At 40.2% G+C, this 22349-nt stretch overlaps 1 protein-coding gene across 1 annotated transcript; it reads left to right on the forward strand.

The window, feature by feature from the left end:
- Window positions 1-1472: 1472 nt before the first annotated feature.
- Window positions 1473-21567, forward strand: ptdss2 (phosphatidylserine synthase 2). The gene is made up of 13 exons (XM_020079200.2): window positions 1473-1700; window positions 2179-2543; window positions 7106-7207; window positions 8678-8760; window positions 10860-10927; window positions 11724-11858; window positions 12859-12909; window positions 13808-13921; window positions 15089-15207; window positions 15776-15890; window positions 16385-16530; window positions 17385-17570; window positions 18333-21567. The coding sequence occupies exons 2-13, from the start codon at window positions 2311-2313 to the stop codon at window positions 18484-18486; spliced, it is 1506 nt and encodes a 501-aa protein (XP_019934759.1). The 5' UTR covers window positions 1473-1700; window positions 2179-2310; the 3' UTR covers window positions 18487-21567.
- Window positions 21568-22349: the final 782 nt, after the last annotated feature.

Consider the following 22349-nt stretch of genomic DNA (forward strand, 5'->3'; position numbering starts at 1 on the left):
AGTGTTCACTTATGGATCCAAGTACATAAATGTAATGTATGTTAGGATACTGTTTAATTACCAACTGCTCAAAGGTCATGATCTTTGACCCCCACAAATCTAAAAAGTACATTTTCCTCCAAGATACAGCTGAGTAAAAATGGGGAATTTTCCAAACTGGAAATCCTCTAGTCTTTTCCTTCTGAGCTGGGGTCCATAACTCTAGTTACACAAGAGAGAGATAAAGTAGGTTTTGCCCTGCGTTGTCAGCTGAGGGTTTTTCCCGGCCATGAAATCAAGTCTCGAGGACGAGCCTCTGAATGGATCTCATTCAGCAAAATCCATGATGTAATCCAGACAAAGATCATTTGGCTGAGCAGTGACTGCTCAGAAAACCATTAACAGCCCCTGTAACAGTTGTTACAGAACAGAAAGTGGCTCCATACCCTGAGGATGGTGCTATGGTGCAAACTTCAAAAGAGAGAAAGAAAAGGTATGAATTATTATAATAATTATATAATTATGGTTTCATAATGTGTAACTATAACATCTATATCCATGGTTAATAAAACCATTACAGATCAGAATTTTCTTAATTAAACAACGTTTTTTGTCTCCATTTGGAACATTTGACTGGTTTTCATGTTAATAAAAAATTTAACTTCATCTGTTTATCTCTGTTGTTCATCAGAAAGTCCCCTGCAATGTTCGAACAGACAACTTATTATCATTATTAAAGTGCTGCAAAGAATATAAACTTTAAATAAAAAAAAATTGATCAGCCTTACCTAACATTTACAACTGGAGACCTGATGTTTAAACCAGCTATGAATAAAACCTAAGGAATTATTTCAATGGATAACCAACATTTATGCATAAACCCAGACAACAAGGAGGTGGCTTATATCTACTATATCAATATAATATAATATAATATAATATAATATAATATAATATAATATAATATCCCTCTGCTGCTCATTTGATCAAATCATTTTCATTGAATGTGTTGAAATAAAAAGCTATTGATGATTCTTCCTAAACATTTATCACCTATGATTTCTATAAAATGCATTAAAGTGAATAATGTAATTGGTTGTATTTGTACTTAACTAATCGGTCTGACGTATGAGGCGCAGTCACACGGAAGTGACGACAGAAGTGACTGGAAACATGGTTGTACGGACGCAGTTTTCGACCTCATGGTTTTACAAAGTGGCCCAGTAAAGACTCGTTCTGCTGCAGAGTGGCTTTCATTGTGCCTGCTGTCACTGTGGGAGGCTCGGACTCTAACTCGATGTCTTCAGCTGTTGTCAACAAAGCTGATCCTCTGCTAAACCCGCCAGATAGGTCAGGCTGTCACCTTCACAAAGCACCGGGAAGTAGCACACATAGAGCTTCCGATTTGGATATTTTTATTTCAAAATAAAAGCCTTTTACTGCGAGGTGGTATATGAGCGTTTTTAGTTTGACGGCGGTAGACCGGATATGATGTAGTTTGCACCCTTACCTTGACAGTGAGTGAAGCATGTCCATGTGATGTGTCTGGTGCGATCACACAGTTCGCGCTCGGAGTGTTTGTGTCACTGATCCGGGCTCAGTGCGACAGTCACCACATTATTCTTCCTTTCTGTTCCATGCAGCCAGTTTGAAGCGTGTGTGCTAATGTAGCGTTAGCATCTCCTCAACTCCTCCACTCAGTAATCCCATACATTCAGCTGGTGAGTGATGCTAAGATTAAATGTAACGTCATTGTCTAACACGTGAAATGGTTGAATGGTGTCTGATGTAACAATGCTGGGTGGACGCCGGCTAGTTGCTAACGGGACTGTCAGTGAACTAAGCCTTCTAAGCATGGTTGGTTAGCCTGCTACAGATAGCTAGCTAGATAGTTAGCGAAGTTAATGACAGGGAGGCTTCAGTCCTCGCAGGAGAGATATTGTGGTTTGTTGAGCAGCAGATACTCATTAAGGTGACACTTGTACAGTAGCTATGTTACACAGGGGTTAGCATTGTTGCTACCTGACAGTGTTGAGCTCTGCATGTCTGTGTTGTGTTGTGCTGTGCTGTGCTGTGACACTGTGGTTCTGAGTGTTGCTAGGTGCTGTTCAACCTCTCACCCAACAGCAGGACGTGATTTTCAGGTTGTTCCCTCCGCCCTCGTCCTTGTAACGATCTCTTCCCTCCGACCACCCACAGGATGCTGACAGTCACCTGGGTGGGGCTGACGCGGATGACGGTGCACGGGAGCGGAGCTCAGCGATACAAACCTAACCCGCTCAGGATTACTTTAAAGCAGCCAGGGGCGGTCGGTCCGTGCGAAGCCAAGCCATGACCAAGCCCGAGTCGAGGAGAAGCGGCTCGGCTGCGATCAACCCCGCCGGGAAGTGCGCCACAGCCGCATCCGCCAGCGAGCAGGTCAACGACGGCACGGTCGAGCCGGGCTGTCCGGGTCAGAGCGCCCCGATCAAAGCCAAGGTGATGAAGCAGAGCTCCAGGGAGAGCTTGTACCGGAGGAACACCGAGTGCGAAGTGTACGACGACGGGACCAACACCTTCTTCTGGTGAGTGCTTGCTGACAGTGTCAACAATGTAAATGTCAAAATGAATGCTGCATCACGAGAAGTGAAGGTGTGAAGGTGAAGTGCAGCACATACACGAATTTAGTTCACATTCAGGAAGATGCTGCAGGAAGATGCATGTGTCTGGTGACAGCATGGTGTGACAGGTTTCAAGGTGAACTGAAAGACAGGCCCAAGAGACCTCCATTAATCACACCAATATTTTGATCCTGTTCCAGTGCTTTAAGACTCACAGAGGAAGTCTGAGGTCGGGCCGATGTACAGTTAGGTGTTCCAATGCAAAATAATCGCAGGGAATCACCAAAGGTTACTCCACAAGGATTCTGATGTGCTCTGCTCACGTTCGCTGTAAGTCGCACTGCACAACCAGAGCTTGTTGCTGACAGGAGAATAGTTAGTATCCCAGCCTGCACAGCAGAAAGAAATCAATGACAGACTTAAAGTTAAGACAGCCATCCATGCAATCCATGGATATCTGTCCTCACTGTCCATGCGGTAAACTGAACAAGTGAGTAATGCATGCACTGACAAGAGACAGCTCGTTGACATGTGCAGGTGCATTTGGGTGAGGGCATGAAGCCGGTCTGGAAAAGTGACATTCTCTCCTGCAGCTTTCGTTAATTTGCAGCTATTGTGGCCCTTCAACCTGTTACTCTAGGAATATTTAAGCCTGATTAAGTGTGTGTGTGTGTGTGTGTGTGTGTGTGTGTGTGTGTGTGTGTGTGTGTCCCGGCTCTTCTTTGCGCTGAAAGCAGGGGGCATTAAAAAATCTGCTAAGCTCTATCTTTGGCAGCAGAAGAAACTGGTCCTCCCTAGTACATCTCTATTAATGGGTGTTGGTGGGTATGATTCATAATAACGGCAGCACAAACTACATCTGGCATAGTGACCATGTAGCTGAATAAACCAGTTCCAACAGATTGTAGCCTTCATGGAGGTAGGATTTACCATGTTTATATTTGTGGCATTAGAAAGTATTCATTTATCTAGTTGCACCTATTAACCTGGGAACTGAGTGTTGAAAATCCCATGATGAAATATGAAGATGTATCAAAATGTCATGATTTTGTCAAACTGTTGAGTCAGTGTGATGTCCAACTCTATGTAATGCTGCATGTGATGTAGGTTATTTCTGTAAAGGAATGTGCTCTCACAGTGGTTTGTTGGCGCTCCCACTGTGGATATAATGGAGAACTAATGATGAAGAATGGCTTTGTGGACAGTGTGAGTCATATGACACTGAAGATCTATTAATGCAGGCACAAGCACATTGAAATCAAGAAGCAAAATAAAAGTGAAAATGCGTAGTATCTTAGTCTTTTCTGACAGAAGTCACCATATTTTTGTTTTTTTTTAAGTTAATTAAACTCAAATTAAACCACAATTGACCATTTTTTAGGAGCTGACTAACTCATAGTGAAAAAAGTGTCTGTTAATCAAACCATACACGAGCAGGAAAAAGTTGGTTGCTTGTTGTGGAATTTAATCTATTGTGAATGTGCAGCATAAGTTACCATAGCGATGTACCCTGGTAAAAAACAATCCACCATCTTAACCTTCAACACCCAAGGTTAAATCAGCTGTTACCTCGCTAACCATAAATCTTGCTCCACAGTACAGGCCTCAGGTCAAGCATAAGGGCTTTATTACACAGTGAGAACCAAACAGGAATAACCACATTGGTTTGATTTTTTTTCAGACATGCGCCCCCCTCCATTTAAAACCTCCATATCTCTGAAACTAGAACAGAAACCAACAGAAAGTTTTGCACACTAGTGGCTGGATATAAAATATTAAGCGAATCCAAGATGGTTAGTCAGGATTTATTTCTAAAAAACCTGTTTCAGCATCACTGTCCACCTCAGGACAACATCAGAATATTTCTACATACACAGACTATAATTATCACCATATTATTAGTGGCAAGCTTCAGTCTAAGCTTAGCATGTCTCTCAGTTGCACAAGACTGGTCTTTCCACTGCGTCTTGTCATTCCCGGTGATGTTCTGTGGTTGTTAGGCAAGAGAGAAGCCAGGTCCTCCCCTGTGTGTCCTGCCAAACAGGTTGGATAAGGTCAAGGAACATGGAGAAAATGGAGCATTCTGGAGAGCAGAGTGGCCGCAAGCCCAAAGCGAAATTGAATGCCGTGGAATTGGAGGTGTTAGTGGAAGAGGCAAACAGCAAAGAAATATTAATTTAACTCAAACAAATGCAATATAGGAGAGTATCTGCGAGAGAGTAAATGCTGTGGGTAAAACAAAAACCAATTAAGTAAAGAGGAGGTGGCAAGACATAAGAAGAAGAAGAATTGCTCATAATAAAACCTCGGCAAATAAAACAGGTGGGGGGCTGGTGGAGGAGATGCCTCTGACCAATATTGGTCAGACGTTGGTATATTGTATACCAATAAACAGCAGGTGCAGCTCACCTTCTGAAAAAACTGTTCTCTCCGTCTTCCATGCTGTCTCCTCCTCACCACAATAACTGCAGCCATCTGTGAGTGTGTAGCACCTACCTTTCAAACATAATAAATATAGATGCAGTCACAAGCACCTCAATTTTTTTCAGGCTCTGTCAATCACAATGTGTGTGCTAAATTAAAGTTTCATCTACTCCTCCCAATATTTTGCATGCTCCGGTAGAAACGCCTGATATTGCATATTCATTAAGGCAAACATTCTAAACGGACTGAGCGTTTTATTCTGCATGCAATCCTCAGTGCGCACTGTTAGTAGATCAGTTTGCATGTGTTTTTGCAGGCAAAATCCAGTTTGCACATGGTTTTACATGTGCAAACCTTTAGTAGATCAGGCCCTTCCAGCGTTTATTATGAAAAGTTACATGAATTTTTTTTCAGCCTCTGAAGAGCAAAACAACATTCAGATGAGCTGACTGATACACAGCCACTGCACATCAGTACATTTAGAGACTGTTCAGAAGTACTTGTTAGCGATCATGTTCTCTGATGCTGACACATGCCCCCATATCTTGACACTTAGTTCTATTTTTGTCTCTTCTTACGTATGAGGAAATATCTTATCCAGAGTCTGATCAAGACACAGTACCTGTATCATTAAAATGATTTACACTCTTTGTTCATCCCAGAAGTTTTTGCATAAAAATGTCTGTCAAAAAACAACAAGAAATTACAGGACAGAAAGATATGTTGCATACTTACCTGTTTTCAGCCCTTTCCATTTGTTTGTTTATTTAGCAGGATTATGCAGAACACCTGAACAGATTTCTGAAATTTGGCAGAGGGGTTGAGCATGACCCAAGGAAGAACCCTTACAATTTTGAGGTTGATCCCAGATTTAAAAACATTTTTCTTTGACACTGTGAGATTGTTTTTCTTCATTTTCATTAATTTCTCAAACAATAATTCCTAAATCTTGATGAACGAAATCAGGCATGAAAATCCAGAACTAATGTGGTTTCATAAGAGGACTGTTGGGCCTTTGTGTAGGTATGCACTCGACAGACATGCCCTTCAAAAGCAGCAAGTGTCTACTTTTTAAGCACATCACCCTGTTTTTGCTGTTTACTTAACTTGCTCACGATACTGTTTGGTCAGAGTTTAGACTAAGTTGATGGGGCATCAACAAGATGTAGCTTGAACAAATATAAGATCTGCAATAGGTCAGACTTTTGACACTGACTGGTGATTTAAATCAATACTGTTCGCTATTTCGTTTGTACATCCTGAATAATAATAACTACTGGTCATTTGATCAATGTAAACATCACACGTCATGCTTGAGCTATTAATTATTGTATGTTCCTTTGACTCATACATTTGCACCCTGTGTTGAGATAAATCCTACAGATAGCATACATTTATCTAGCTACCATACTGTCCAACTGTTGACAAAGGCCAAGGTTTGTTCCATGCTATGGCGTGATGTGGAGATATGAGCCTGTGGCCAATAGCACGACATGAAACCTGAAGTTCAACTTGTCAACCAAAGTGAATTATTGTTTTTAGTTCAAGAGGCGATATACAGCCTTAGGTGAGGTCAGTCCACGATCAGACAGGTCCCAAGACAGACAATACATTGTATTTCTTCTTAACTTTATATGAAGGAAAATGTGAAACTTGGTCCTAAAGTGCTGATCTCAAAGTGTATATTTGTTTTGGTTGTTGCACAATGTTTTGTTACTATCTTCAGCCGAACTGACCCACTTTCCCAACAGAAACCTATTTCATCTCATCTCCATTTCATTTTTCATTACTTATATTTTACTCTGTTTACTTTTGATGACCAGAAAAAAGTTTGGTCCCAAGCAGGATGTCTGAAATCTCTGTTAAGACACTTTGTTTATCAACCTCCTGTATGTTCTCCGCCTATTTTTCCATTAATACTACTGGGTTGACAGAGTATTTTTAAAGGTTTCAGAACTAAAACATATTAATGTGAATGTTACTGGCAGATTTACGATGCATTCATCCTGCTGAACATTCTCCCTCTGTGGTTTCAGATAGCAACAGTTTTATTTTTCATGTTTTTATATTAACATCCCCCCTCTCTGTTTGTCTTTCTCCAGGCGAGCCCATACTGTCACAGTACTGTTCATTCTGACTTGTGCGTTGGTCTACGTCACGCTGTTGGAAGAAACCCCCCAGGACACGGCCTACAACACCAAAAGGTCAGTAGGCTGTTCTCGTCATTTCCTCTGTGTCCCTCCAGGACCCTGCTGGCCGCCCAAAAAAGGTCAATTTATTTCCACTGTTGCCTTTTGATTGTACTAAAGTTTGATAAAAGAGTTTTGGCAGCAGTTTAGCTTGAGATAATTTGTTTTGCAGCATTTGTAGTATATTTATCTTTCTCTCCCTGGTTCTCTTTCTATATTTGCCAATAGCTAAATCATTAATCACATAATTTAGCATGAAAGTATATGGATGAGAGCCAGAATTCATCATTCAAAATTGGATAATTTCCATATTCAGTAGAATTCAATGCAAGTCTTCAAGGCCACATGTTGCTCGATGAAACCTTTGGCAGAAAAATAAAACCCTGATGAGTATGAAAGAGAAGAACATGAATCTCAGGCTTTCATTGCATTACATTTTGCATGTGTTTTATTCTCTTTACTCTAGAGAAAATGTGCAAGCCAGTATGTTACACTGAGCTATAGAGACTTACAGACACACCTTACCTCATTACCTCTCAACTGCCAGGGTGGTTCATTAATGAACACTTTAATGTGAAATCATAAGCATACGTTTACAATGAGCAAATCCACAGATTATTCCATATAACCTGAAGTCAATTAATTTCAATGAGGAATTCTGGTATTGTAAATGCAGGTGTGTTTGTGGATGTGGTCTCAGATCCCTTTGAGGTAAAGTGGCATTGGTTTGTTCTTAGATTCGACATGTTACTCTAGGCCTCTGTTTTTAAACATGAAGTTCAACTTGGGAGCAAGTTTCGATGAAGGAGTTTAAGCATCTTCAACAGAGATCAACAGGCAGATTGGTACAGTAACATTGACATGGGGCTAGTGACTGGAGGAGAGAAATGATGAATACAAGCCTCCAAAATGAGGTCAGTAAGGTGGCTGGACTCACCTTTAGAGACACAGCTAGAAGGTCAGACATCTGTGAGACGTCTGATTAGAGCTGCCACTCCTTCGTGTGGAAAGGAGCCAGTTGAGTTGGTTCATGTTCCATAAGCTCCTTTCTGTTGCCAAGAACCAGGCTCAGATGAATGTGTGGAGATGTAAACAACGGAAATGCCAACTTTTTTTTTAACGGATCATATTAACCAACAATATGTTGCTTACTTTAATTATTTTGAGTTGCTTTGATATTTTTAGTTTAATTCGCTATTTAACTAATAGCATTGATAGGATAGCTTAATCATGAGAAGGCTGCATAAATTATGTGTGTGTTGTGGGATTGTGCATAACAGGATTTGCTGCAGTCAGCGCAGTTGGGCTTGTTGGGATAAAGACCCTAGAGCTTCTTCCTGGAATTAAAACACACACACACACACACACACACACACACACACACACACACACACACACACACACACTCGCTGTCCTTGTCTCTGTCATATACTCATTCACACACCGTCATCTTCACTCATCCTCTCTCTTATTGTTCTCCTCTAGGGGGATTGTAGCCAGCATTCTTGTGTTTCTCTGTTTTGGAGTGACACAGGCCAAAGATGGACCATTCACCAGACCACATCCAGGTAAGACGTGTACATTTATCACATAAATTAAAGGGTCAATGGACTGACGTCTCTAGTGTGTTGACCTAGTCTGCTCTACCCTAACCCCAGTGTGACATTTTTTATCTTTATGCCTTTGATCTCAGTGAAATCCCTTTTCCCCATATATCTGGGGAACCTTGTTTCATTTCAAACCCATCTCTCTCCTATCTTGTATTGTGTTTGTCTGTATATTATCAGCTGGTTAATAAAGGCTAAAATGCCACAGAAACACTAAAAAAAAAGTTAAGAAGTTGTCAATGAATTACACATTAATTAATAATTCATGTTACAGAGCTGTTGCATTCATCCTTTGCATCACATCCGCTTGTTTGCCCTGTGTAAGTGAGGAGGCTGAAATGCATCTATTAACAGCTTTGCTAACCTGTGAGCTGTAACCACTGCATCGCTCAACAGTCCATGTTAGTCTCTGATAAGATATTCAGGTCCTGTGAGTGCTGGGAATCAATTTACACAAAGGTTACATGTAGTTAACAAAGTAAAGGAGATGTCTGGCCTGATTAAGAATTCAGATGAAAGCAGGTGTGGTGTTTTACATAGTTGTCATTACATGACCACGGATAAGTGTTGTTGTAACTAAATAGTATAATAGCAGATTATGATGCAGGTGATTATTATTCTAATTGAATATGTCAGCATTTAAAGTGCATGCAGGTAGGAACAGCAACACTGATTCTTAATTAGTGATCTCTGAGCTTCGGTTTTTTGTGTTGCCAATAAAACAAAAATATATGATTTGTAAAAGCCATGTAAATTTAATAGAGAACACCTTGGATGTTTGTGTGAATCTGGATGGTAGATTAAGGATAGAGAACCTATTTAAAAAATAAAAAATAATTATTTTTTATACTACTGAGCACTTTGTTGTGGAACAAAGTGCTCAGTAGATTGGAAATTAAAATCAGAAAGCTACTAAACCCCATGAAATATCACAACAAAGAAGCTGATGGATACGAGGGCAGAGCCGAGAGAGGAAGGGGAGAGGAGAAGTGACTTATCAGACAATATTCTCCACTAATTCATGCTCAAGTTTTACACAGAAATCACAGAAATTGGAGGCCTGTTTAAGCACTTGAACTTAAACTCAAGGTTTATTAACCATACCTGTAATCACTGCTTGCTATGTCTCGACAGATAACCCTGAGCTTAAGGTAACCATAGAAAATGAACTGTATGGTGCCTTAATGCAGCAGAAGCACTGTGGCATGAGTGCTTGAACATTGAATGATGCAGTTGTTAGTTTATTTGTTGTTGTTCTTGTGAACTGATTTGTCCTATTTGTTGTTTGCTGGTTTTGACATCATCGTGTATATTTAAGTAGTTTGTTATTTTAAGTTTAACCAGCTTCTGTATGGAGACACATCTCTTTTCTCACACAACACACTACGTATTCCAGAGGGGAAAGCAAGAAAGGAAGGAAGATAACAGGGTGTGGAGGACCGTCATGCACTGAGTCACGCACTTAATATTGTCGGTTGTTGTTGACATGAAGTCGTTGTTGCTTTGCTTGTGCCTTCTTGCAGCCTCCTTTTGTGAATTGAAAGACAAGGGGTTTCTGTATTTTGTGTTAAAGTGTGTAGGGAGTGTGTCATACACCCTGACCTGTTGAACCAGCAGAGTAGGTTCAGTTGTTGTTGTTCATGTTGTTGCAGTTGTGCTGAAGCTCCATACGTTTGTATCTTGGGAAAACGACCGGGAGGGAGTTTTAGATTTATAACCTGCAACTCCCCCTGGACGAGCGGCTGGGAGTCTCACATGAAACTCAGCGTAAAAAATTTGTTTACAAGAGATACTACTTTAAGAGTAACACTTGAATTTAAAAAGCTACATTCTTTTGTAGGAAATTGGTTCCTGGTTCTACTAAATAAGTCAAACCAGGACATCTTAGATTGATGCTTTGGCCTCATTTCAGAAGGGTACATCTTCACTTTACAGAGAGACTAAAACTGATATTCAGTCCCAGTCTTCAGTATTTCTTTTTTGAAGTCACGCAGCTGATGTGCAGTACATATTGTTGCAACAGTTTCTCCCACCCTCTCACTCTTACTCTCTCGCTGCAGCTTACTGGCGGTTCTGGCTTTGTGTCACTGTTGTCTACGAGCTCTTCCTCATCTTCATCCTATTCCAGGTGGGTCCACTGATGGTGGTGATGCCATGATTGACTGAAACATTCACATTTAAACATTCAGTGGGGCATGCATTCATGAAAAGACATTTAATTGGAATTGAGTGAAATGTGTTTTGTCCTTTATTTAATTGTGTATTTGTATACTGGTGTCTGTATTTATTCCTCACTTTTTTCTCATGTTTTTATTTACAAGGGACAGTAGTTGTAAAGAATGGCACTCAGTAGAGTGTATACCTTAACCAAGGCCCAATGGTTTTCTTATGAAACCACATTTAAATACACTAGATATTTGGATTTGCATCAAATTACACAACCTCATAAATATCAGACCCCTGAACATGTCAGATTGTTTAATTCAAGACCCATGAATTATTCTCTCAGAAATCAAGGAAAATATTGGAAAAATGCTAGTTCACTATGTTAAAGAAAGTCAATGAAAATCCTTGATCCAGATCCACACCCACATCAAAATGTTGTGTCTTTTTCCTTGTCATGGTAATCCGTCCCATAGTTTTTGAAAGTTCCACTCCATTCACTGGTTCTAGTGGGATCTGCCTCTGCACCTAGTTTTACAGAGGACTTCACACCCGAGCTTTAATTCAAATGTTTATCACTGAGTGAGACCCTGTAATATAGCGACAGCATTTCATTAAGCTGAATGTCACTTTTCTTCGGTGAGTAATCCCTACATCTGTCTTGTGATCTCAGTTTACCTCTGTGTCCCAATGAAACCACTTTTCAGGAAGAACAAGTGCTGACACTTTCTGTACTTCCCCCTCTGTCTTCTGTTTTCCAGACGGTGCATGATGGACGGCAGTTCATGAAGTACATTGACCCCAAACTAGGGGTTCCCCTCCCAGAGCGCGACTATGGAGGAAACTGCCTCATGTATGACCCAGGCAACACCACTGACCCCTTCCACAACATCTGGGTGAGACTATTCATTTGATTCCCCTAATTTGACTCTATATCACATGTTATGGAGGTTTGCATGACTGCGTCTCATTGGGAAAACATCTACACATTTCTGTTAGAAGCAGACTTGAGTATATGCAGAACCACTCAGACTACAGCAAGAAGTGATATTTCTGTCCTGGTGCTGTTATTTATATTATGGTCTACTTTTATCCTCAGTTATTACTGATGAGTGAATGACCCAGATCTAAAATAAAGGAGTCTATATACATTCCTCAGAGGTGCTGTGAAACTGACAGAATCCTCACTTTCCCTCTTTTGCTTTCACTCACTAATTCACACATTCACACTCCCTCAGTTCACCTTCACGGTCTCTTTCTTTTGTGCTTTCCATCTCCCTTCTCTGCATACACACACAAACACACAGTTAGTGTGACTGGATGCTGACTGGCACCAAAGGGTTGTGCCTAATGCAGTTTATAGTCCATCAGTTACAAACAGGCCTTCTTCCCCCTGTGGAGATGGTCTGATGCTGCTGCTGCTGTTATGCGTGAGCTGGCCCTGTCTCTTCTGTCAGAATGATCTCAGCCTCTCAGAGTGGGTCAAACCAACATAGCACCATTAAATTACAACCAAGCTATGTGAAAAGCCTTTTTAAAATGTCTAATTATGGACAGATGTTTAGAAATAAATAACCCAAATAAAATAGATTTTGGCTTCTCATTAAAAGAACATAATTCACTGAAATGTACCAGATTACGAGGAATGGAAGAAAAAATTATACAAACGATTTGTCATCACTTGATTTTCTCAACTAAATCTACAAAATGTTGGAAAAAATACTAAAATGATACAAAATTGTTTGTGATAATTTTAGATCAGCTAGTATAGTTTCAAGAGCTCAATTTGTCCCAAAAGGCTTAGACACTTAACTCTTGAGATGACTCACCAGCTGAGATCAGACACGTAACAATGATGAGAACGTGTTAAAGAAAAACGTTGGATTGTTTCTACAGGACAAGATGGATGGCTTTGTTCCAGCTCACTTCCTGGGATGGTATATAAAGGTGAGTGTGCAGATTTCATAACACGCTGACCATGACTGAGCAGTAATATGCACTGACTGACTGACTCCAACTTTCAAAACAAACTCTTCATTTGTGTCATCATGAGAGGAGTTGAGCAAGTGACATAGAACTCATAGTCAGAGTATTTGTCTATTTGCAGCATTGGTCCTTGACATACTGAAAATGACAACACCTAGTAGTCAGAAGTTACAGATAAAAAAATGAGTGGGTGTGATATAACAGTATATACCATGTGATAATAGAAAAACCATTATGTTCTGTCATTTATTTTATTGTGTCATTTCTGTGTGGCTGTGCCTTCTTCCACTTGGCATGGAAAAAGAAAGGAAAACAACATGAAGCCAACACAAACAAACATAGAGGAGAGTAAACATGACAGAATGGGATCATTTCTAACAGAATAAGGACCGAGTGTCTGAGGCCTTAAAATGAAGTGCTCGGTTGCATTTACTACACCTTGTTATTGTCTTTAGGCTGTAGACCGTGATTGCACGATTGACCAACATTTTCCTTCTGTTAAGCTCATAAAAATGGATTTGGACATGTCTGAATCAATTGCGCTGCTGAGTTTATTACAATATTGGGAATATGCAATTTATTTACACATTAAAAATCAGCCTGGATAATTGAAATAGTCTCAGTTTGTAATCGGATGACTCTCTGATGATCGACATGTTTAAAAAAAAATCTGTCCTAATAGACTCAGAAGCAGTCTCTATTGTGCTGTTTTGTTGTATTTGTTAACCATGTAGAATTTTAGATTTCTTTCTAAATATCTTCCTGACCTCCTCCTACTCCTCGTCATTCTCCTCCTCCTACTCCTCGTCATTCTCCTCCTCCTACTCACCCAAACCTTGTGCTCTGTTTTCTTCTTCAGACTCTGATGATCCGGGATTGGTGGATGTGTATGATAATCAGTGTCATGTTCGAGTTCCTGGAATACAGCCTGGAGCACCAGTTACCTAACTTCTCTGAGTGCTGGTGGGACCACGTACGTGTATATAATACTGATCGTCTTCTTTTCTCACATGCTGTGCTGCACAGTTTCAAACTACTGTCGTTATCATGTCTCATGACAAATCTAATACTAAGTCAATGAAAGTAAATGAAAGTCAGAAGATATAAAACGTTAAACACAAGCCTGCTCGCCCACTCAAGAAACTATAAATTTGCCTTTAGTTGAAGATCCCTGTGAGCCGCCATCTGAACACACATTCATTGAAGACAAGTAGACAAAATGGAGTATAACTGTGAAAGTAAACACAAAAAGAAACATGACTACTTATACTTGTTGACCCATAAAAGCTGTCGGAGGACTGGGGTGAATTGAACGCGTCTGAATTTTGCATAAATAAGCTAACTGGTGCAGCTAACCTGCTGGAAGTAAGCACGTGCAACTCTTTGCAAGGACAGACTGCTGCAGCGTTCCACTTCAGAATTGATTTTTTAAATATCCATTTGCCTGATGTATTAAAGCAATTTAAATGTTGCTATTGAGATTTATGACAGTAATTAGATTCCCATTTGTTTATATGATAGTAACCTTTCATTTCACCGGTGGGAAACTCTCTGCGGTGTAGTTTGAGCATCACAAATGAGAGCAAGTGTTCACAACAAAATGAGTGAGTGTAAACAGACACAAACATTTGGGGAATTGTAAGATAAGGTGTTGATGGTACAAACAAATTAAGAGTAAGTAAGAAGTATGAGTAGTTACTTAAGTTCTTATACAAACTTTTGATTACTTACAGTAAATATGGATCATAGTTTAAGTTTATGGGCTACATTTGAATATGAATATCTACTAAAAATACACTCCAAACAAAAGATTATGGTGGCTCAGAAGACGTACATGCACTATGCAATGTTTTCATTTCATTCTCTCTAACAAAACCCATCGGGTTTAAGGTTTGAGGAAGAGCAGGATGTCCTCAAAGTCTTACAGGACGGATACAGTGTCAGTTGTACTTTCCCATAGGAGGCAACACAACTAAAAGGAGAGGGATGAGGTTTAAGGCCAGCTCAAGCTGTGTACACAAACACAGTCCTAACAAAAGGTCTAATCTTACACACTAGTGAAGGTTGATCACAGTTGTGTAAGAGCATTGCTGCGCCCTGTTTAACCCTTTGATAACATTTGTACGTTTTCTCTCTGCAGTGGATCATGGATGTTTTGGTGTGTAACGGCCTGGGAATCTACTGTGGCATGAAGACCCTGGCCTGGCTGTCAATGAAGCCCTACCAGTGGCAGGGCCTGTGGAACATTCCCACATACAAGTACGACTTTCCAAGTTTCTGCTGAGAACAACTACCTGTATTAACCCGAATTTGATTCAGAACTCTGCTCTAATAGAATTGAATCCTCACAAATTAGACTATTCTTATGTCACTGCGACACTCAGTGGCTGGAGGCCTGATGTTTTCGGGTTGTTTGTCCGTTCCACTCTTGTGAACACGTTATCTCAGGAACGCATTGAGAACATTTGAGTCCATTGATTCAGTTTTAGTGTTCTTATGTCAGGGTCACCCGCAAAACAATTTGTTGCCTTGAGAGAATCTTTCAATCTTGGCACAAATGTTCACTTAGGCTCACAGATAGAATCATTCGATTCTGGTGGTCAAAGGTCATGGTGACCTCATATGAGTCTTGGAAAAACAGTGTGTGGACTGAAACTGCTCTAGTTGGCAGAGGCATATAACTAGTTTCTATTTCTTCTTCTCTGTTGTATGACAGATTTATAGGTAGAATATTCACAATTAAAAAGTGTCTTGTTTTTAACAGAACTTCATCTTTGATCTTTATATATGTCTAATTCTAACCGTGTCTTTGCTGTGTGCTTCTCAGGGGGAAGATAAAGCGTATAGCATTCCAGTTCACACCATACAGTTGGGTGAAGTTTGAGTGGAAGCCCGCCTCCAACCTTCGACGCTGGCTCGCTGTGTTAGGAATAATATTCATGGTAAGCAATATCCTGTATTTTATTTGCATGAGATGGTTGTAATGGCAATAAAGAATAAAATGACTTTAAATGGAAAAATATGGAGATTTAGTCATATTTCCTCATTATTCTCACAGTATCGACACAGCTAAAGTTTTTTCAACTAAATATTGCGCCCAATGTTTTCTGATTCATGTCAGATTTAAAGTATATGTAGCTCTCAAAAAATGTTGTTCTCTATTTCTTATTGAAGGATGCTTACATTCTTGATTGTTGGTTATATAATTGGCTTATGTAAGACTTATATAAGAATAGATTATTTTCATGTTGAATATATTGACTTTGAATATCAGTAATAGCTCTTTTCTTACTTAAATAAGAAATCTTAACTGTATATGAAAACATGCTCTGCACACAATATAAATGTCCTCTTCTGTTTTATTTGATTAAATTATAATTTCATCGCAGCAGCTAGAGTAGAGGTGTGTTATTGTTGTCTTTTCGCCTCTTCTCAGTTCCTCCTGGCAGAGCTGAACACATTTTACCTGAAGTGTGTGTTGTGGATGCCTCCTGAACACTACCTGGTGCTGCTCCGCCTGGTCTTTTTTGTCAACGTGGGCGGTGTCGCCATGAGGGAGATCTACGACTTCATGGACGACCCGTGAGTATTCACCCATGAGTTGAATGCTGGATAGTGTGAGGGATTAGCCGGGCTAATATGTACAAGTTACTCACTGACATTCACTCTCACACAGCAGGTAACTCTAATGTTATGGTAAGACAAACCAGGTTTGAGTGCACATAGTGTATTAGTGTGTTATTCTAACAGCACTGAGGCAGCTTTCAGTCATTGTATGTGGACATTCAGTTCATTGTAGGTCATTCAAACTCATATGTTCCAGTTCAGTGTGAAGGGAGAAATCCTGCATCACTATGTGCCCTATGTTAGGTTGTTGTTGGCAAGACTTCAGGTTGGCTTAAGGAGTGAGCGTATTTATTGACCTGGCTGATGATGTAAGCTTCTTATCATATCTGCTTGCGGAAAACAAGCACATCAGGGTATCTTTGAGGAAACACACACACACACACACACACACACACACACACACACACACACACACACACACACACACACACACACACACACACACACACACACACACACACACACACACACACACTGAAGCATTACTGGCATTACTTGTAGCAGAATCCAACCAAAACAGTTCAGTGGAAGTCAGTGTAGTGTGTAGTCTGTGTTTCAGATGGCAGTGGAGGCAAACTGGTGTGTAAATATTGAAGTTAGCTTCCTGTGTTGTCTCCCATCAGTATTTTAGTGAGCTAACAGTCTAGCTGTGTAATTGTCATTGTGAAGCTGTATGAGTAACACTGACCTTGAGTGCTATTTTAACTTACGGTGTAGGGAACATAATATGCTTCCCCTTTAAGGAGAAACAATGGCCTCCCTGTTATTTTACTGTTCCGTAATAACACCTTATGTAATTTTCACATCAGGAAGTTCCACAAGAAGCTGGGCCAGCAGGCATGGCTGGTGGCAGCAATCACAGTGACGGAGTTCCTCATAGTGGTCAAGTATGACCCCACCACCATCATGCTGCCCATCCCCTTCTTCATCATGCAGTGCTGGTTGTTAGGAATCCTCCTCATCTTCATCTGGACTCTGTGGAGGTTTTTCATCCGGTAAGAAGTAGGCTGGGTCTCTGGGTTGCGGTAATAACTTGGAATTAAGACAAGAAAATTAGTTTTAAAAGGCTAATTTAAAAATATAAGACATCGATTTCTCACACCTCCTCCTCTGACCCTCCTAGTCCCTCCCACTCATGCTCATCAGTAATATTCATATCCATTGTGGTGGGCACAGGAGAGAGGTGTTTGGCCCTGTCCACTCCCTCCTGTCAGCCGTGTTTCTTTTCCTACATTGAGCTCCTCTTGACACATCCGTTTTTAGACATGAGTTTGCCTTTCACCTATGACGAACGCAGCAGGAGATTGTCTGAGTCAGACTCGTTCACAACAACAGGACTGTTTCTGAAACATTTAGGCACATAGACACCAACGTCAGCCCTTATTACCAAAAGCTCTCAGGTCTGTGTCGCTACATATTTTCGTCTGCATCTTCTACATGTATGGCTCCTCTGAGGTCTATTGGCTAACATTTTTCTGACACTTTAAAATGGGGCTGGTAGAAAAAGCTCCAGAAAATGTCTGCATTAACTTTCTTGGACTCACAAACAGCCACACCAATATCTGGACTCCAGTGCATTGCATACAGCAGCTTTACTGATGTTGCTCAACCCAGATCCATCTCCACGGCACTTTGCATCTTATTTTTGGTCTCAGTGGCCATCAGTGAAGCGTTTCAGAGGACAGACAGCATAGAAGTGTTCCTCCAGGTGAATTTTCTATTAACAGGTTGTCTATTTTCCTTTAATCCTCTCACAGTGACATCACGCTCCGTTACAAAGAAACCTGTCGACGCAAACAGGAAGTGCCTGCTGACTGGGACCGCCCTCTAGGCAATGGCGGCACCATCGCCCCCTCCGGGCGCAGCAAACTGAATGGCAGCTCCGAGACTGTGAGGCAGAGGAAATCCTGAAGGAGGAGAGGGGGTGTGTGGGTCGGAGCCACTCACTCAGCAGCTGCTGAAGGAGAAAGGACAAGGTTTGATGGGAAAATAAATAAAATGAGTAATGGAGAATGGTGACACAGCAGAGACACACGGATGGACACGGATTTGCTGTGTAGACTGTTTCTGTGCCTACATGAAACCAGTAGTCGTTCAGACAGGTGAGGGTGGAAGGGGCTGTTTTCATTCGGTGCATCGTCTAGTAATTGTCATACTACACGGATTTACCTCATTCTATTTTTAAAGAACATTTGCGCAATCATGCACGTGACGTGTTATTTATACATGTGAATGATAAGGGGGGGGGAGCTTATGCAGAGTAGTGGAAGGAGGGATAGAGGTGACCAGTGACTCGACCAATAACTGAAAGCAGATTCCATTTTCTCAGCTGCACTTTGTCTTAGAAAACAAGCATCAAGATCATGTCGGCCTCTGTAAATATGCTTTGTTCTGTGTCATTCAGTGCTGATGAGACAAATGGAGAGTAATTTCTTGATGTTATGACTGATCTGGATTCCATTCATTGTCCATTGCTGCGCAGTCTTCAGTATCTTTAGGAGTTTGGCCACACTATTGCCGAGCAGCAGTTAAAACTAAGCTTGTCAGTAACAACAAATTTCTGTTACCTTCAGTTAAAAGGACTTTTTGGTCTATTGATTTCCATAAGTTTTTAATAGATTGTACTCTGTTCTTAAATTTGGTCTGATTTTTTTTTTATTTATATAAATATGTTAACATGTTGAAATGTTATCAGCTTTTCATTTACAGTTCAGGTATTTGATTCTTGGAAGCGCTGACCCTGGAGGTCCTTAAAACTGCTGCGGGATCCTCCCTCCGTCACAGAGAGGAGAGGAAAACCGTCCAAAGTGGTTCTCTCCTCTCACGCTTTGTTCTTGAAAAGGACGAGTTTGTAAAATACAACAACAAGAAAATCAAGATGTACCATATTCTAGGTATTTAACTTCTGATACTACACATGATGTATGAGATATAGTCTGGGTATTTTTTTGTAGATGTTTTGTTGTCACTGTTATTTCTTTAGGGTGAATCGATTCTGAACACTAGATTTTGCTCAAGCTCTTTTTTCTTTGGTAAATGTGGTGCAGAGAAATCTGCAGCATTCTCATGAACCGATCCACGACAATCACGCTGACAGGAAGCTGTGCTCACTGTCCTCTCTGACGTTGGCTCCCATGTAGCACAGTCATGAATCTACACTGTCATGGTTGAGGCTTTGCTGAACTGTTGGCCCATTCAGTCACATCAGAATGGAAATTTAATACCTGATTCTTTTTAATGCCAAATCTCTTTTTCCAGTTGAATTCATTTAATTTTTCGAAAGAAATGAAGGTTTAATGTTGAGTTAATTTGGAAGAGAACCCCTCGCGTGTGTGTGTGTGTTGGGGGGAGTTGCCATATTGCACATGCAATCAGCCAAAGCTTAGATCTCATTCTTGTTAAAGCCATAAAAGCCGCACAGACCCACCTGAGCCGCTCCAACTGCTGTTAAACCTCACGTAGATTCCTTTTGATTTGAAGCAAAGCCGAATTTCAAAGCCACTGGAGTGAGTCGCCTCAGTAAACGGTTTTTTATGTTCCAAACTTCACTTGACACCTGGAATCTAAATTCTGACAGTATGTCAGTAAGTTGGAGATCTCACCTCATTTCTGTCACACTGGGTATCTCGTGTCAGGTGCTTCTGATTTCCTTCAGTTTTAAAGTTTTAAACCTTTAGTCCTTGAATCGTTCATCAACAGAAGATAAATCCACAGCTTTTTTGAAAATCAGTTGATATTTTTAGTCATTTTTCAATTAAATTTGTCAAATATTCTCTGGCAGCAGCTTCTGTGGTAGTCAGCTGAAGACCCTTAGGTCTCAGCTACTGGACAAAACAAGTACATTGAAGTTGATTGACTTTTCCACCATTTTCTGACATTTTACAGACCAATCAATTAGTTGAAAATTGAGCAACTGATTAATCAATCACAAAAGTTTGTTCGTTAAAAATAAACTGCCTGACCCAAACCTGGAAAACCAAGTGAGTAGCCTCATCGTCACTACCATCTGACACCAGACACTTGGCCAAAGAGATGCAGTTCTTGCCGTCATTTAAAATAAATGATCCAGAAATGTCATAATCATACAACACAATAAGCAAACTGAAAATAACACCTTTCGCGTTCTGATCTTGCTGAATCTCCACTATCAACAAAAAAAGCTTTAGTCTCTTTAGGTCAGAGAATCAGTGGTTAACTCGTGTGTGTGCTTGTGCGCGTATGCACGTGCAACATCCGTGACTAGCTCCTAATGATCTTGTTGTAAACTTGGCTGCTGTATAAAGATAAAGTCCTTTTCTTGTGAATGTAATCCAGCAGAATCTGTTTTTCAAAAGAGAGGGATGATCATCATTTAGAAGTCCTGACGTATGTCACATATACAAAACTAATTCATTCTCAGCCAGGCTTTTGAAATACTTCACCCTCTTTTTTTGAACAGATTGCTGTGCAAATTAAAAACCCTTAAAACCTCTAGCTGATGTGTAAAACTGCTCGTTTTTCTGTGCTGTCCTGGTTCAGTGGCTTGAGAACTTTGTAGAAGTCCAGAGAGTTTGCTTTTTTCCTTCTTAAATCAAATGGATTTAGACGTGGGGCTGGGGGATTCACTTTGTTACTGTGTTCATGTCTTAGATTGGTTGAAGTGCATATATTTGCACATCAGCTCTGAAATCACTAAAGAGTAAATTCAGAGACTGAAACGGGAACTGGCCAAAAATAATAATAATAAATAAACGGGACCTTATCCTTTACTGTTTAAAGAATTTGTAGTTTCACTTGCGGACACATGGGGGTGGTAAATGATTTGTTGATTTGCTGCTGGCCCTGCCCTGTGTTTTTGTCTCCATGACAATGATCATTGGCAACTTGCAGTTAAAAGCCATTTTTAATTTTGGTTTGTGTAAATGTGAAACATATTAATGATCAGAGAAAAGAAATATGCTGCTGCACCACATAATTTTATAATGTTTTCAATAAAATCAAATGAAAACCTGACTCGAGCTCAGCTCTTTGTCGTTTTTACAAAATAATTATCAAACACCTTCTATTGTGGTTATGTGATCCACTAAAAGAACCCCTGAAAAAGTCTAACATGTAATAGTTTGAATCTAAGGCTTTAAAAACTTAAATATGTTAAAATACTATGTAATATGTATTTAATACATTTACGTAGCGCTTGTGTAAACTTTTGTTTAACATTACTTATGCTGCACTTTAAAATTAGTTTGGGGAACATGCAGTTGGTTTTGTGCAGATAGCATTGTGTAATAAAACTACAAACATGGAAAAAAACTCTCACAATTGATCTCACTACAATCAGCTTCACTGTAGAAAAGACAACACCCTCTGTCTGCTGTAATTTACATGTTTAGACTTCACCTTATCTTAAAATATGGGAAAGTGTAAGTAATTCAGGCACTGATATTCCTTCATATCTGTCAAACTGGGCATGGATCTTATATTAGATTCATTATATTAAAAAGCCTTCAGTTGAAATTGTTGAAACTTGCAGAAACCCACGTGGTCATAGATGACCTGTCACATCAAGCAGATGAGTTGGTGATGAAACTATTAAAACCTTTCACTACACATTGATTGATTAGTTGATTAGATCCTTCTCCAGTACGTTGGCAGAGACGTCTCACACAAGAGCATTAACGCAACACACAACAAGAGCCACAAGTTAAATACAGAAGCCACACGACGGAAACACAATCTCAACTGAAGTGAGCGACAACGGTTGTTGACCATGAAATAGCTTTTGTAGTCGTGTTTTC

This window comes from Paralichthys olivaceus, chromosome 7 (assembly GCF_024713975.1).
Source record: "Paralichthys olivaceus isolate ysfri-2021 chromosome 7, ASM2471397v2, whole genome shotgun sequence".
NCBI classification, from domain to species: Eukaryota; Metazoa; Chordata; class Actinopteri; order Pleuronectiformes; family Paralichthyidae; genus Paralichthys; species Paralichthys olivaceus.

What these genes read in the sequence shown, in the direction of transcription:
- ptdss2 (XM_020079200.2), top strand. Translation starts at nt 2,311, where the DNA reads ATGACCAAGCCCGAGTCGAGGAGAAGCGGCTCGGCTGCGATCAACCCC. An exon ending in TCCTGGGATGGTATATAAAG is followed by an intron (nt 12,910 to 13,807) that starts GTGAGTGTGCAG and finishes TTTCTTCTTCAG; the next exon opens with ACTCTGATGATCCGGGATTG. An exon ending in TGTTAGGAATAATATTCATG is followed by an intron (nt 15,891 to 16,384) that starts GTAAGCAATATC and finishes GCCTCTTCTCAG; the next exon opens with TTCCTCCTGGCAGAGCTGAA.